Raw genomic sequence first — 14,881 nt, 5'->3', positions numbered from 1 at the left:
GAAAGCCAGCCCGCGGCCGCCGCACCCCGGTTCCGTTACCTGCGCTGCCCGCGGCCCTGCGTCCTCCGTGAGTTCATCCTCGCTTGCGCGGCCGAACGCCGCCACCGAGCGCCGCAGCCTCGCCCCGCTCCGCCGGCGACCGTTCTGACAAGCCGCGACTGGCCCCGCGAGCGCCCGGGCCCTCCGGCCCACACCCTCCACCCCGCCCCGCCGGCCGCTGGTTGGCGCTTCCCAGGGGCGTCCGGAGGCGGGTCTCCGGAGGCGGCCGCCGCCTATTGGCTCGTGGTCCCGTCGCTCAGACCCAGTTCCGATTTCCGCTCGCCTCGGCCCTTTCCCGTCCGGCTCGTGCGGTGGTGGCGGCGGTTTCGGACCCCGGCTCTTCTCGGTAAGTCTGGTGCTGAGCGGGAGCTGGCTGCTCTGGGACCGGGGCTCCCGACGCAGGGGTCGGCCGGGCTTGGGTCGGTCGTCGCGGGAAGCGGGCGAGCGCTGCCCGGCACGGCCGAGGTCAACAGCCTGCGGCCCTCTCGGAAGAAGCGCTCCAGCATGGCGGCTCCCGGGCCGCGGGACACGCGGGCTGCTAACGACACGTCAGCCTTCGGGGCCGCTGGCGCGTGACGGGTAGAGGGGTAAAGGCGAGGCGGACCGACGTGGTTCGGGAGAGCGAGGCGGGCCGTAGCAGGAACTCCGCCAGTCATAGATAGCCACGAGCCAGAAAACGGAGTCGGTGTGGGGTAGTCTGAAAGAAGCTGGCCCCTCCCCGGACCCCACGTGTCCGATGTCTTAGTTTCCTTTGGAGACAGGATTTCTATGTGGAGTTCAGAACATCGTCCGTCAAGTGTGCTTTTGCAGTGTGTCTCAAAAGCTAGTTTTTGTTTAGGCTTGCAGTGTTGGGGTTTGAACCTAGGTTGTTTAAGCCCTATAAGCAAGCTTCAGAACTGAGCTTCGTGCCCAGCCTCGCACTTGAGGCATTCAAACTGGTGTACCCGGGCATGGCCGTGTATTCATGTGGAAAATGAGTACTTGGTGGGTTTACACATACCTTCTCCCTCCTACACCCGAGACAGGGTTTCTCTACCTTTGAAGCCAGTTCTGGAACTCATTCTGTAGACCACGCTGACCTTGAACTCAAGAGACCCTCCTGCCTCTGCCTGGGATTAAAGGTGCACACCACCACCGCCCAGCAGCCTTACACATTTTTGATGACTGTCTTTATAAATTCCTAAAAATTATATTTTTAAAACTTTAACAATTCAGAGTCTATGCCTGAATCTTTTTTTTTAAATTACAGTTTCCATCGGGTAGACGCTCTACTGCAAAGATGGTCAACGTACCCAAAACTCGAAGGACTTTCTGTAAGAAATGTGGCAAGCATCAGCCTCACAAAGTGACCCAGTACAAGAAGGGCAAGGATTCCCTGTACGCCCAAGGGAAGCGGCGCTACGATCGGAAGCAGAGTGGTTACGGTGGGCAGACAAAGCCAATTTTCCGGAAGAAGGCCAAAACCACAAAGAAGATCGTGCTCAGGCTTGAGTGTGTGGAGCCCAACTGCAGGTCCAAGAGGATGCTGGCCATTAAGAGATGCAAGCATTTTGAACTGGGAGGAGACAAGAAGAGAAAGGGCCAAGTGATCCAGTTCTAAAACTTGGGTTTTCTGAGAGGAAAATGCTGAAGCAGCAGGAAAGTTACCTGTTAGAAAATAAAAGTTATTGTTATTGATACCTAAGCCTTGTGCTGTTTTGATTCTAACAATTGCATATTGAGGGTTGTTTTAAATGTGGTGCTTAGTGATAGGGTCCGTCTCTACCTCCTGGGTATTAGGATTACAAGAATTTGCACCATACCCTGTGTTTCTGGTGCTCTGTTGGATTGGATCCATGGCTTCCTGTATGCTAGGTTAGGCATGCACTCTACTTGCTGCCCCACAAGAAGTATACAGAGATAATACAATTGACTGCTAAATAATGGGCACAAAACATATATATTGTGGATATGTCGCTCATTTCACAGAACAGGTGGGAAAGATTTAATCCTCAGCCAGGTGGCGGTGGTGCACACTTTTAAATCCCAGCACTCAAGAGGCAGAGGCAGCGATCTCTGAGTTCAAGGTGTTTATCTGGATATATATCTATGCACCAAGTTTGTGCTATGCCTGAGGACATCAGAAGAGGGCCTCAGGTCCCTGGGAATAGAGTTATAGACAGTAGTGAGCCACCATGTAGGTTCTGGGAACTGGTGGTCTTCTGAAGAGCAACCAGTGCTCTTCACCTCAGTTGTCTTACTCTATTTTGTAGAAGTTATTGTATATGCATATGTGCAACTTGCAGAAATCTGTTTTCTCCTAGCATGTGGGTGCCAAGGATCAAACTTAGATGTCAGGCTTTGCAACAAACACCTTGCCCTGTTGAGAGCAAGAACATTCTTACGATCTATGTGATTGGAATAAGTATCTGTTTAACTTTGTTACTTTGTTAAATAAAAAAGATGTGGCAAGGACTGGCGAGATGGCTCAGCAGAGTTTAAGAGCACTGACTGCTCTTCCAAAGGACCAGGGTTCTATTCCCAGCACCCACATGGCAGCTCACAACTGTCTGTAACTCCACTTCCAGGGGACCCGACACCCATAGCAAAGTTACCAATGCACATAAAAAAAATTAAAAAAGATTTGTTTAAAAAAAGAAAATGAGCTGGGTGGTGGTGGTGCACACCTTAAATCCCAGCACTCTGGAGGCAGAGACAGGTGGATCTCTGAGTTCAAGGCCAGCCTGGTTTACAATTGCTAGAGGCCAGGCTCCAAAACAAAACAAACCCTGAGCTATGCTCACACACAAAGCCCTGGCTTTGATCCACGATGGGGGTGGGGTGATTACAGCACAGAAACCACTGCAATCATAAATCTGTTAGCTTCACAATAAGATTAAAGATTCATTTAGTATTTTGTCTGCATATATGTATGTGCCTCATGCATGCCTGGTGTCCCTGGAGGTCAGAAGAGGGCATTGAATTCCCTGGAACAATTTGTACATACACAATTGTACATACAATTGTGAGCCATAATGTGGGTGCTGCTAACAGAACCCCAGTTCTCTGCAAGAGAGTATTTGCTCTTAAGTGCCGAGTATTAATCCACCCCCCAAAAGTTAAGTTTTAAATTTAAATTCCAGAGTCAAATGGTTGAAGATAAATATATTTTCTCCTCCATGAAAATATACAAAAAGCTTCCCTTTCTCCAATTTGTTACTGTTAAAACACAAATAATCAACCATCTACATCTAAGAAACTTTTTGTTATTAACTAATTATTTTAACATATCAGAAGAATTCACATAACAAGTTAGAGAACAAAAGTAAGCGATAATAGGAGCTTCCATTCTATCCACATTATCTACTAAGACCACGGTGTGGGCAACAGAGTGTAGATTAATTGTAGTAGTTCCTTGAATGAAAGAGTCTAGACAAAATCTTCCACAAACACAGGTTTTGGCAGTATCCAAATCTTGGCAAAGATGGAAAGGAATGATATGAGGGCCATACGAAATCCTAAATGGGGGAAAAATATATAATGTTACTATATTGTGAATTTCATGTGTTTAGACAAGAATTAGAACACTGGATTATAATGAAATAAAAATGATGGGACTCAATCGAACCATTTTATGTTTCCAACTGCTAAGAATAGGACAAAGAGATGGCAAAAAGACAACAAAATGTCCCTTGATTTTCCTAGGTATAATCCTGAAGGTACTCTGGAGGCTGAGGCCCACTGGAGTTCAGGCCAGACAGGCCTACACAGGAGACATCTCAAACAAACAAAATGTGCCAAGGAAGCTGAACGCATGAGACCCTGTCTTAAAAAGCAAGGCTGGGTTGACTGGCTGTAATCTCAACTTCTTTGGAGGCTGGAAGAGAAAGATCCTAAACTCAAGGTCTGACTGACTGAGCAGAAGGTATAACTCAGTGGAAGGGTACTTGCACCTTAAGGTTCAATCGTCATTTTAAAAAAAGAACACTTGAGGCAGAGGCAGATAGTTTGAGTTTGAGGCCAGTTGTTGATTTTTTTTTAAATATCATCTTACTATTTTATAAGCACTAAGTATTCCTGCTCTAATTACACCCTATGTTATGACAAACACCCTATCATAAAGCAACTCAGGGACAGAAAAGGCTTACTTCACGTTATCCTTCCAGGACAGTCAGAGCAGTGAGGGAAGTCAGACAGGAACCCAAGCAGGAGCTGGGCACAGAAACATGGACGACCACTGCTCGTCGGCTCACTCATGGCTAGCTCAGGCTAATTTCAGCCAGCTTCCTTATATAGCCTAGGACCTGCCCAGAGACAGGGCTACCCATACTGGGCTGAGTATTCTAGTGTGAACTTACTAATCAAGGCAATCCTTCACAGACATGGCCACAAACCAACCTGATAGAGAAAATTATTCAACTGACACTCTTTTTCCAGGTAATTTTAGACTGTGTCAAGTTGACAGTGATGCTAACTAGGCTAGTTCACTTCCTAGCTTCCATCTCGATATGAAAGAAACATGAACAACAAAAGAAAACAAAAGCCAAAAGCCAATCAATGAATAAAAATCAAGTCAATGAAGTTCATTCTCATGAAACCAACTACAGTTAGTGTTTAGAGCTAGGAGGAAGAGAACCATCAGTTACCGAATCCTTCCAAGTCCAATATGTTTTGGTATAAATTAGCTCATTTAGCCTCAAAATTCTATAAAGTGGATATTATTCCAATTTCAGATGAGATTAAGAATTTAACTAATGTGCTAAAGTCATACAAATGGGTGAAGCCAGTAGTCCAATTCAAGTCTGGCTTAGTGAACCACACTTCATCATTGTGCCAGACTGAAATCCTCAAATTTCTGGGTTATCAGAGCTTTTATTACTCCACCCCCGAGATAGGGTCTCTCTGTTTAACAGCTGTGGTTGTCCTGGAACTTGCTTTGTAGACCAGGCTAGCCTTGAACTCACTGAGATTCGCCCGCCTCTGCTTCCCAAGTGCTGAGATTAAAGGCGTGCACCACCACTGCCCGACTCACCTGGAGATTTTATTAAAACAGAGAGCTGGTCCCCATTCTGAAAATTCCTGATTCAGTAGGTTTTGGGTATACACCAAGAACTTGCAACTTTTAACAAGTTCCTTCCTGATCCACCTGATGGTGTTTCAGCTGCTCAGGACACTGTATTTTGAGAAATGATGCTATACACTCATCTAGCCATCAATGTCTGATATAAGCCAGGAACACGATAGCATATTTAAAATAAGATGTATCTATTTTTATTTTACGTGTATGAATGTTTTACCTAAATATATGAATGTGCAATGTATGTGTGCCTGTGGAAGCATGTACGGGTGTGGATGTACCCTTGTACAGTGGACCAGATCCTCTGGAACCTGAGTTACAGGTGATTGTGAGCATCCCTCAGAGGGTGCTGGGAACTGAATCTGGGTCCTCTGCAAAAGGAGTCAGTACTCCCTGACTATGAGTCATCTCTCCAGCCCAAAAACAAAACATTTAATACACAAGTAGGAAATAGTGAGAAAAAAAAAAGTCCATACCCTTGCTAATCTTATATTCTTATGGCAAAAACTGATAGCAAATAAAATGTTAGAGAAAACAAGACAAGTAAAAAGTACTGTAACAACAACAAAAATAAGTAAGCCATATAAAATAGAGAAAAAAAAATCACAATAGGAGTTTTTGGGTTTTTGTTTGTTTTTGTTTTTTGAGACAGGGTTTTTCAGTGTAACAGCCCTGGCTGTCCTGGAACTCACTCTTTAGAACAGGCTGGCCTTGAACTCAGAGATCCTTCTGCCTTTGCCTCCTGAGTGCTGGGAGTAAAGGTGTAGGCCATCACGCCAAGGAGTTATTAAAACTTGACTGTTGAGATGTTGAGATGAGGGTGAGATGGCTCAGTGGGTGAAGGTGCTTGTTGTCAAGGCCGATGACCTGAGTTCAATCCCAGAAACTAACATGGTGGAAAGCAAGAACCTGCTCCCACAAGTTGTCCTCTGGCCTCCGAATGCTGTGGCATCATACATGCCCCACTATTTCCCGATTCCACCAAAAAAACTTAAGAAAAAAAAATACTCTGTGTTTTAATTTGCTGGCCTAGTGTATTATAACTTATCTATACCCGAATAAATAGCCCTCGACTGCCCAAAGATCTGGGGAACATGGCATTTAAATGTTTAATTATTGAAAGATTTTTTCATAACAGAAAAACAGGTTAGCTCCTAGCAGCAGCACTCTATTTCCTCCAAAGAAAACAGAAGACAGATGGGCACAGAACAACGTCATCAGCAGTTCACTTCATCAAGTGAAAGCACTAACCACTGTGCGAACTGCCTTTCATCTAAACTGAAGATCTCCAGAAGTGGACAAAGATTCAAATGGAGTGACTGCCTAGCTGCTCAGGCTGAGGTAGGCTTGTCTTCCTACAGATTTCCTAATCCACAGGATCTTCTAAAACCAGGCAGGCCCTGTGCTAAACAGCAAAGGCAAATTATTACCCTCAATGACCATGGAGGACTCTGAGGTAGACAACTGGGTAAGTTCTCTATCGTTTTTTAATCAATAACTCCACAATTAAAATTTTATCCTTCTCAAAGATCGCTGATGTAGTTTGACAGCTGAGAGGTTTTGTCAGTTTCAAAGGACAACCTCACCAAACAAATTTCGGTACAACTTCTTAACATGTTCTTTTTAAGATATACAAATGCAAATTATTAAAATATGTACCTGCAAGTTATAAGGTGTGAGGACAAATAGAAGTTATCAAATTTCTCACGTTGTATTTCATAGTCTTAAAGATACTTTTCATTGTGCAAAACATGTCAGTCATTCTGACATACATATGCTGCTGTTTTCTAAAACTTATGTTTTCACGAACTCAAAGAATTCTTGTGAATTCCAGGGAGCTGAATTTAAGGATTCACCTTAAACAGGTCAGATACAACCCTCTCAATTCCTTGGTCCTGAAAATTTTTTTTTCTTCCTAAAATTAACTTTGTCCTCTGCTCTGCTAGGTCTAAGAGACACTGGACAGTTCCATACCACAAATCCTGGACAGGAGTAAAGTGACCAACCACCCCAGGGTGTAACCAGCACCCAGCTTTCTCAGGTCCCCCAAGAAGGACATCACCACCCACAAACAAGCAGGAAGCAGTCTTGAGACCCCACCATCCGAATTCCTTCAACCTACTATGCCTAACTCCCTGCCTTTATATTATAAGAAAAAGATGAGAATGTTGTTATCTGCTGGCCTGGTCTGTCACTTGGGTACCCTGTCCCTTTAAGAGACAAGCTTCGCCCACTCCCAACCTCCTTGCTTCTGCTAAGGCAAGTGTATCTCCCACCTTTCCAGTGTGTCACGCCCCCATCTGTACTCCCTTCTCTCCCCCTCCATAACCCACTGAATAAACTCTATACCCGAGCTCTCTCTGCATGGCATATCTATCTGTCTGTCTCCTGTGTGGCCTCAGGGGATCCCAGTGCCTGGGGTGACCCACTGCTATTCCTCGTGGGGCCACCCTCAGGTCACCTCTTTATGAATGATAACACCCCGAGTTTCATCAGACTATCAGGATGCTACCAAAGAACCATATTTATGACTGAAAGTCTTACCTATGGGATAGTACAGCTCGAGCAGAAAACTCCAGTAACGTTAATGGTACTTGAAGCTTTACAATTGGAAGGACTTCTGGCTTTTCAAAAGTATTTCCAAAAAGATCCAAGTACTCTAGGGATAGCATTTTAAATTCGCAAGGTAGTTTTGTAAGTTTGTTCCGAGCTGCTGCTAGAAAACGGAGATTTTTCAGTTGTCCTATCTTGAAGGGAAGCTGAATCAGTTCATTATCACTAAGGGTTAAACTCATAAGTTCCTGAAATTGGCAAAACTGCACAGGGAGTGCCCTGAGTTTGTTCTTGCTGAGATCCAAACTCTGAAGTGACTTCTGGAGTGTGGACTGGCACAAGGGCACACTAAATGACTCCAAGTGATTGTCACTAAGGTTAAGGTCTTGAAGGTGGGTGAGGTCTCCAATTGTGGCTGGAAGCGTTTTTATACGGTTGTGACTTAGGTCTAACTTCCTAAGGTTTTTTAAGCAGAGCATTCGCATATCAACTCGAGCCAGCCTACAATGAGAAACCTGAAGATGTTCCAGAGAACATGGAAAGCTCTTGCTCAGAGGATAATCCTTTTGGGATGTGATAACCATCTTGGTTTTTAAATTTTCAAATTCTGAAGTCTTCGCCGGTGTAAGTGTTGAAAGTGGTATATTGACATCACAGCCTCTGTGAGCCATTCTCACAGCTGAAAGTAAACTCTTTAAATTGCCAGGATTGGCCTGAAAAAAAAAAAGTTACACAATTATAAATCCCATTTTAGATACTTCATGCTTGTTAGTTCTTCCCTTAAAAAAATCCTACAGTTGCATACACAGGCTAGTAACCAGATTTTGAAATGAGCTGTAAAATATATTTTAGCACTTGGTCTAAATTTTAACTTTCAAAGTTCGGGGGACAGTGAGAGGGCCAGTGGGTAAAGGTGCTTGTTGTTAAGCATGGCATCCTGAGTTCAGTCCCTGAAACCCATATAGCAGATGCAGAGTACCTACTCTTGAAGGCTGTCTTTAGACCTCCACCCATGTAGAGACATACATACACACAGAATAAGTGTTGGGGGCTGGAGAGATGGCTCAGTGGTTAAGAGCATTGCCTGCTCTTCCAAAGGTCCTGAGTTCAATTCCCAGCAACCACATGGTGGCTCACAACCACCTGTAAAGAGGTCTGGCGCCCTCTTCTGGCCTTCAGGCATACAGACAGAATATTGTATACATAATAAATAAATATTAAAAAAAAAAAAAAAGAATAAGTGTTGGGCTGATGAGAAGGCTCAACAGTTAAGCATTTGCTACTCTTGCCGAGGACCCAGGTTCAGTTCCCAGCAGCTCACAATGGTCTCAGTCTCTCTGCCTACAGATCAGAGATCAGGATGTGAAGGCCTCAGATACTGTGGTAGCACATATCTGCCTGTTACCATGCTCTCTGCCACAATGGTAAACTAAGCCTCTGAAACTGTAAACAAGCTCCCAGTGAAATGTTTTTCTTTAGAAGAGTTGCCATGGTCATAGTGTCTCTTCATAGCAATAGAACAGTGACTAAGTCAATGTATTTACACCAGGAGTAAAGACAGATTCTAGGAAGCTGTAAGTGGTGGCTTAGGTCTGTAATACCAGCACTAGAGAAGTTGAGGCAGGATTGCTGTCAGTTTCAGGTCAGCTTGGGCTACCTAAGACCCTATCTCAAAACAAACAAATAAACAAACAAACAAACAAAAATACACCTGCAAATACTGTTTCTAATTGCTATTTGGGCTCTCAAGATGCTTTAACATGCAAACATTTTGTTTTCAGTATTTGTGATATGGTCTCCCTGTGCATCCCTGGATGGTCAATAACTTGACACGTAGATCATATTAGACTTGGGCTTATAGAACTCCTTCTGACTTTGCTTGCTGAGAGCTGGGATTACAGGCATGCGATGCTGCACCTAGCTTGTATATGTTTTGCTACAGTTTTCAATATCCTACCTTACTCAGACAGATGTCCACAGGAGGTTCCTTTAACCGAACAGTGGCTTTCCCCTCATCCACAAATTTGTTGAAGAGCTGCTCAATGTTTTCTTTTAGCTAATTAAAATCAAAGAAGAAGGGTAAGGGAGAGGACAAAACTAGTCATGACTATTCAATAACACTTACTGCAACTAGAATGTACTAGTCTTCTTCCAGGTTTTAGTTGGCTTTCAGTCCCAAAGTCTAAGTGTTTTATGAAGTTTTTGTTTGGTTGGCTTTTCTTTTTTCTTTAAAGCTAGTGAATAGTTATAGCTTCCAGCCAGCTGACACTGGGTACTACTTTCCTTCATTTTAAGAGAATGTTCCCCTTCTCTCAACCCAGCTACATGGCTATAGAAAGAAGTGCCAGCAGTAGCTCCCCACCTTCACAGCCTCAGTCCCTTATTCCGGGTGAACATGCCCTTAGCTAGACTGTATGCAAACTCCATGAGAGCAAAAAGTCTGTCTTGTTACGGTAACCTCTGAGCTAGAACAGTAACTGATATAATTGGTGCTCAGAACTTTTCATAACTGATGCTTTTGCCTTAGACGTCAATAACTCTTTGCTGAGAGGCCGCTGTGTACTAGGCACCAAGATAAAAAGTTGGAGCAGTGTTGAATAAGAATGGTTAGCTAGGCAGTGGTGGCGTATGCCTTTAATCACAGCAGAGGCAGGCGGATCTATATGAGTTGAAGGCCAGCCAACAGGGTCAGACAGCACAAGTTCCAGGACAGTCAGGGCACAAAGAAAAACCCTGTCTTGAAAAACCAAAACCACAGTCTGAGACAATAACCACAGTTATTAAAAAGTACTACAAAAAGCTAAAGTAGGGGTTACTATAACCTAGGCAAGGAAGCCTCACCCAGTTTAGGAGTAGAAATGGGATTGTAAGGTGAGAGAGTTGAAGGACTAGAACACATTGAGTATGTAGTAAGGGGAATAGGAGGAAATAGCATTCCAGGTGGAGGCAACATATGCAAAGCCGGGGAGGGAGAGCGTGGTAACTGTGAGAAGCCAATAATTCAGGAATTTAGCAAGGAGAAAAGGTGGGAAGTGGGGAGGAGAGCAAATATGTATGGAAAAAAAACAGACACCCAAGAGTGAAAGAGTTAAGAACCATAAAATTCACTAAGGATTTAAACTGAGAAGGATAATTAGATCTGCATTAAAGTTTTTCCTGGGAAGCTAGGTGTGGTGACTCACAACTCTAATCCCAGTACTCAGGAGGCAGAGGCAGGTGGATCTCTGTGAGTTCAAGGCCAGCCTGGTCTACAAGAGCTAGTTCCAGGACAGGCTCCAAAGCTACAGAGAAACCCTGTCTCAAAAACAAAACAAAACCCAAAATAAATAAGTATGTTTTTTTAAAAAAAAAAAACTTCTCCCAGAACTAGATCTGCAGTGTAAAGTCTTAGCTGAAGGAGAGAAGGACAGGATAAAGGAAGGACAACAGTCGACGTGGACTCCTTAACAGGGGGCGAACAATTTAGACTACAATTTACAATTTAGCTGGGATGGAAGAAAATGTAGTCCAGAGGGTAGAATGCTTACCATGAACCTGTGGTTCTATCCTTAACACAGTAGTACTAACCAGGTGTCGTGGAACTTGTCTGTAATCCTGGCCCTAGAGAGAAAGAGAGAGAGAGAGAGAGAGAGAGAGAGAGAGAGAGAGAGAGAGAGAGAGAGAGAGAGGCGCGCAGGAATCAGGAAATCAAGGCCATCTTTAGTTACATAGTGCTACAGCTAGCCTAGCATGCACAAGGGCCTAGGTTCAATCTCCAGCACTTCAAAAGTAAACAACTAAATAAAAATAAATAGCTTCAAAAAGTTAATACTGTAGCCGGGCGGTAGTAGCAAACACCTTTAATTCCAGCACTGGGGAGGCAGAAGCAGGTGGATCTCTTGAGTTCGAGGACAGTTTGATTGCAAGAGCTAGTTCCAAGACAGGTACCAAAGAAATCCTGTCTCAAAAAACCAAAAAACCAACCAACCAAACAAAAAACCCTCTCTTTCCTCAACTAAGTATTTGCTATGAACTCTAATATATAAGGGAAAGAATCCTAGAAAACGTATAAAATGCACTAAAAAACCAGATAAAAAGGGTAGGTGATGAATCGTTCCTTCATCTCCATGGTGGACACAAAGATCTCCTGTTTTCGTTAGTTTTCATCAAACAGCAGTGTCTGGTAACGGAGGAGAGCGGATTTTATAAAGCTCGTTTTCAAACTTCGGTTCAGTGACGGGCAGACGACTCTAGAGTTTGCCACCTACCTACAGGTACAAACAATCTCGGGACCGCGCGCGGGTCAAGCATTTATGAAGTAAAGCAGAGGACACGGGGAAACTTTAACTTTAACAACAGCGACAGCGAGGACAATGACAACGACAGTCAGATTTAGCGCAAACTCAACTTTGGCTAGCAGTCCCCGGCACATGCATTCTGCCTGTGTGTGCTGCAGACTGGACCCAGAACCTCAGGATTTATCGCCAAGCTTTTCACAACTGAGCTCCAGACCCAACGAAAAAAAAAGAAATTTAAAAAGCTCTGAAAAACACTGGGGCGGCACGCTTGACTGAACGATTCTGCGGGGTCCCTTCGCCCTCACATCGCTGTCAGAGGAGGCGGGGTACACGGGCCGCGTCGCTGTCACCGAGTCACACCCCGGGGAGGCGGCGGCGAGAGGAAGGATGCTCAGAGGGCGGCCGGGTCTCTTACCTCGTAGCGGGTCCCGCGCTTGTCCTTCATGGTGGAGACCAGCAGGCAGGCGCGGCCGCCCGGCTCGGCGCGCGGCGCCTGGCACAGGCTCACCACCGCTCGCACGCCCTTGCCGCGGCTCTTGAGCCCCAAGACCGGCAAGTGCCGGCTGAGGACCTCCACCTCACAGGGCAGCCTCATCGCCCCGACAGCCGCCTCCCGGCCGCCCGGCCTTTGGAATTTGGCGCCACCCGGAGGACGGGCCTCCGGGGTCCTTCACCCGAGGGCTGCCCGTGGCCCGCCTGCGTCCGCGGGCTTTGGGACTTCCCGGAGTTCCATGGCAAATTCCCCGTGAGACGGGTAGAATGCCCGTGTTTAGCATTTCCTTATGTTTTCTGAGTGAATCCCTGCATGCTCGGTGCGCGCCGGAGGACCGTCCGTCAGGCTCTGGACAGGCGATCGCCGAGGACGCCATGTTTTTCCTTGACAGGTGGTGGGGTGGGTCCCGGGGCGCGCGGGTCGGGCTGTCCGGGCGCTCATTGCAATTCTCCTCACACCCTGGGCTGGGGATACCCGGGAAGGCAGGGGTCGCCCTGCTGACAGGGTTAGGCGTTTGGGATGTGCGCCGCCGAGGACGTGCTCTCGCCAGGCAGCATCAGTCAAGTCAGAGCGCCGCTTTAGGTGACGGGGGCGGGCGAGGCGATGCTCGTCGAGCAAACTTCACTTTGTAGCGGTGATCGGCTGCTGAGCCTCGGAAGGACTTCGACACCCACCTTCGCTTCTCATTCCTTTATCCAAGCTGCACTTTTATAATTATGAAATGGCGTTCAGAAACACGAATTTTCAATTTAGCTGTGGTAAAATTATGGTTAAGCAATGAACATCCCTGTTTACATATATAGCGTGTTGACGTTTTGCGTGTGTTGATTTCGCATTCTGGAAAAACCACAGGAGAGAGGCACAGATAATAAATTGTCACCCACACCCCACACCCGTTCAGTATTCCCTCATACATTCTTATATTTGATTGCTTTTCTCTCTTCGGCCCAGTATTGCCACCATCATGCCCGGCATCGGTTTTCCTTTTTGAGAACTCCAATTACACCTAAAACTTCCTTACATTTATTTTCCCGAGTTTCTGCCATATACTAGGCATAGGACTGATAATAGACTGAATGTCTCTGAATGTTCTCATCTGCTCCCATAATCAACCTTATTCATTGTGGTGTGCAGGGACCAGAGACTGAAGCCAGTTGGCAGCCCTTGCCCACTTGTGCTTCATATAGCAAATGAAGCATAGACAGTGTGCCAAGAAAGACTGGAAGGCCTCCCTCTCCTGGGCTTCACGGACCTAACAGAGCAAGTGCAAAAAGAGCCCCTGTAGTACAAATTTGGGAGAGGCTGTTGCTATGTAAAACTCCCATGAGAATAATTCCTTTTTTTTTCCAGCTTCCTCACTCACTTCTGTTCTCAACAGTGCTTTCTTTTTCTCAATAAATTGTGTTTATTGTTGTTTTTAACTATGTGTACCATTGGGGCAGCCCTTTGTCTTGGAACACAAACGCATGGAATCCTAACACACCAGGCTATGGTTAGCTATGCCTGTCTTAACAGCTAGACTACCAGCTTCTGGGTTCTGAGTCATCAGTGTTATCTACAAGACTTTGTTAGTGTTTATACAGAGTAGGCACTCAGAACATATTTGCAGAAAGGATAAATTGATAGTACGTGTAGATATGCTATTTAAATTTTAGGAATATGTGCTATTTGTTTAGCCAACAGAGCAGGCTCATCTTAAATTTATATTTCTTTTAAAAGTAGATAGCCATTTAGTCTCTATTCTGATTCTGTCTCCCTCTACCTTGGGAGTGGGGCAGAAAAAGTTAGTTTTAAATGGATTCAAGGTTTAAAATGTAATGTGAAAAGATGAAAGTATCACAGGGAAATAATTTATTTTAAATAACAACCGCCATCACCAAAACAAAACAGTGAAAGGAATTGAGCCCAGGGCTTCGCAGCAGCTAGACAAGTCCTCTATTATTAAGCCACATCCCTAGTGACTCTATGGCTGACTTTCTTAAGGATTCTCTCTCACACATGCACACAAACACATGGACACACAAGAATTTTAAAATAAAACCTAAAAGCAGTAATTTAAGACATAGACAAAATTTAAAGTACAGGGGCTGGAGAGATGGCTTAGCGGTTAAGAGCATTGCCTGCTCTTCCAAAGGTCCTGAGTTCAATTCCCAGCAACCACATGGTGGCTCACAACCATCTGTAATGAGGTCTGGTGCCCTCTTCTGGCCTTCAGGCATATACGCGAACAGAATATTGTATACATAATAAATAAATAAATATTTAAAAAAAATTTAAAGTACATAAACTTTAACTCCCCCCCCCACCTAGCATATTAGATATCTTAGAATATCTAAGGTATTCCTAAAGGTGCAATAGTGGTACTTATCTCTTGGGAGTTAATCAACAGTTGTCTTATTGGACATGAGAACCATTCAGCTGGAGGGAAACCTTGCCTAGTACTGAAAACTTGGCTGACTACCC

At 45.0% G+C, this 14,881-nt stretch overlaps 2 protein-coding genes across 2 annotated transcripts; one reads left to right on the top strand and one right to left on the bottom strand.

Moving 5' to 3' along the window:
• The first annotated feature begins 253 nt into the window (after positions 1-253).
• Positions 254-1,718, top strand: Rpl36al (ribosomal protein L36a like). Its single transcript, XM_050153672.1, has 2 exons — positions 254-385; positions 1,289-1,718. Exon 2 carries the CDS (start codon positions 1,319-1,321, stop codon positions 1,637-1,639), a length of 321 nt encoding a protein of 106 aa, XP_050009629.1. The 5' UTR covers positions 254-385; positions 1,289-1,318; the 3' UTR covers positions 1,640-1,718.
• A 1,448-nt stretch (positions 1,719-3,166) lies between these two features.
• Positions 3,167-12,535, bottom strand: Lrr1 (leucine rich repeat protein 1). The gene is made up of 4 exons (XM_050153666.1): positions 12,341-12,535; positions 9,606-9,704; positions 7,640-8,361; positions 3,167-3,536 (listed from the first exon to the last, which is right to left on the bottom strand). The coding sequence occupies exons 1-4, from the start codon at positions 12,518-12,520 to the stop codon at positions 3,296-3,298; spliced, it is 1,242 nt and encodes a 413-aa protein (XP_050009623.1). The 5' UTR covers positions 12,521-12,535; the 3' UTR covers positions 3,167-3,295.
• Between the last annotated feature and the right edge of the window lie 2,346 nt (positions 12,536-14,881).

This window comes from Alexandromys fortis, unplaced genomic scaffold (genome assembly GCF_014885135.2).
Source record: "Alexandromys fortis isolate MF-2015 unplaced genomic scaffold, M_Fortis_MF-2015_v1.1 scaffold_82, whole genome shotgun sequence".
NCBI classification, from domain to species: Eukaryota; Metazoa; Chordata; class Mammalia; order Rodentia; family Cricetidae; genus Alexandromys; species Alexandromys fortis.
Note: the sequence above shows the minus strand (reverse complement) of the source record. Positions and strands in the feature narration are given on the sequence as shown.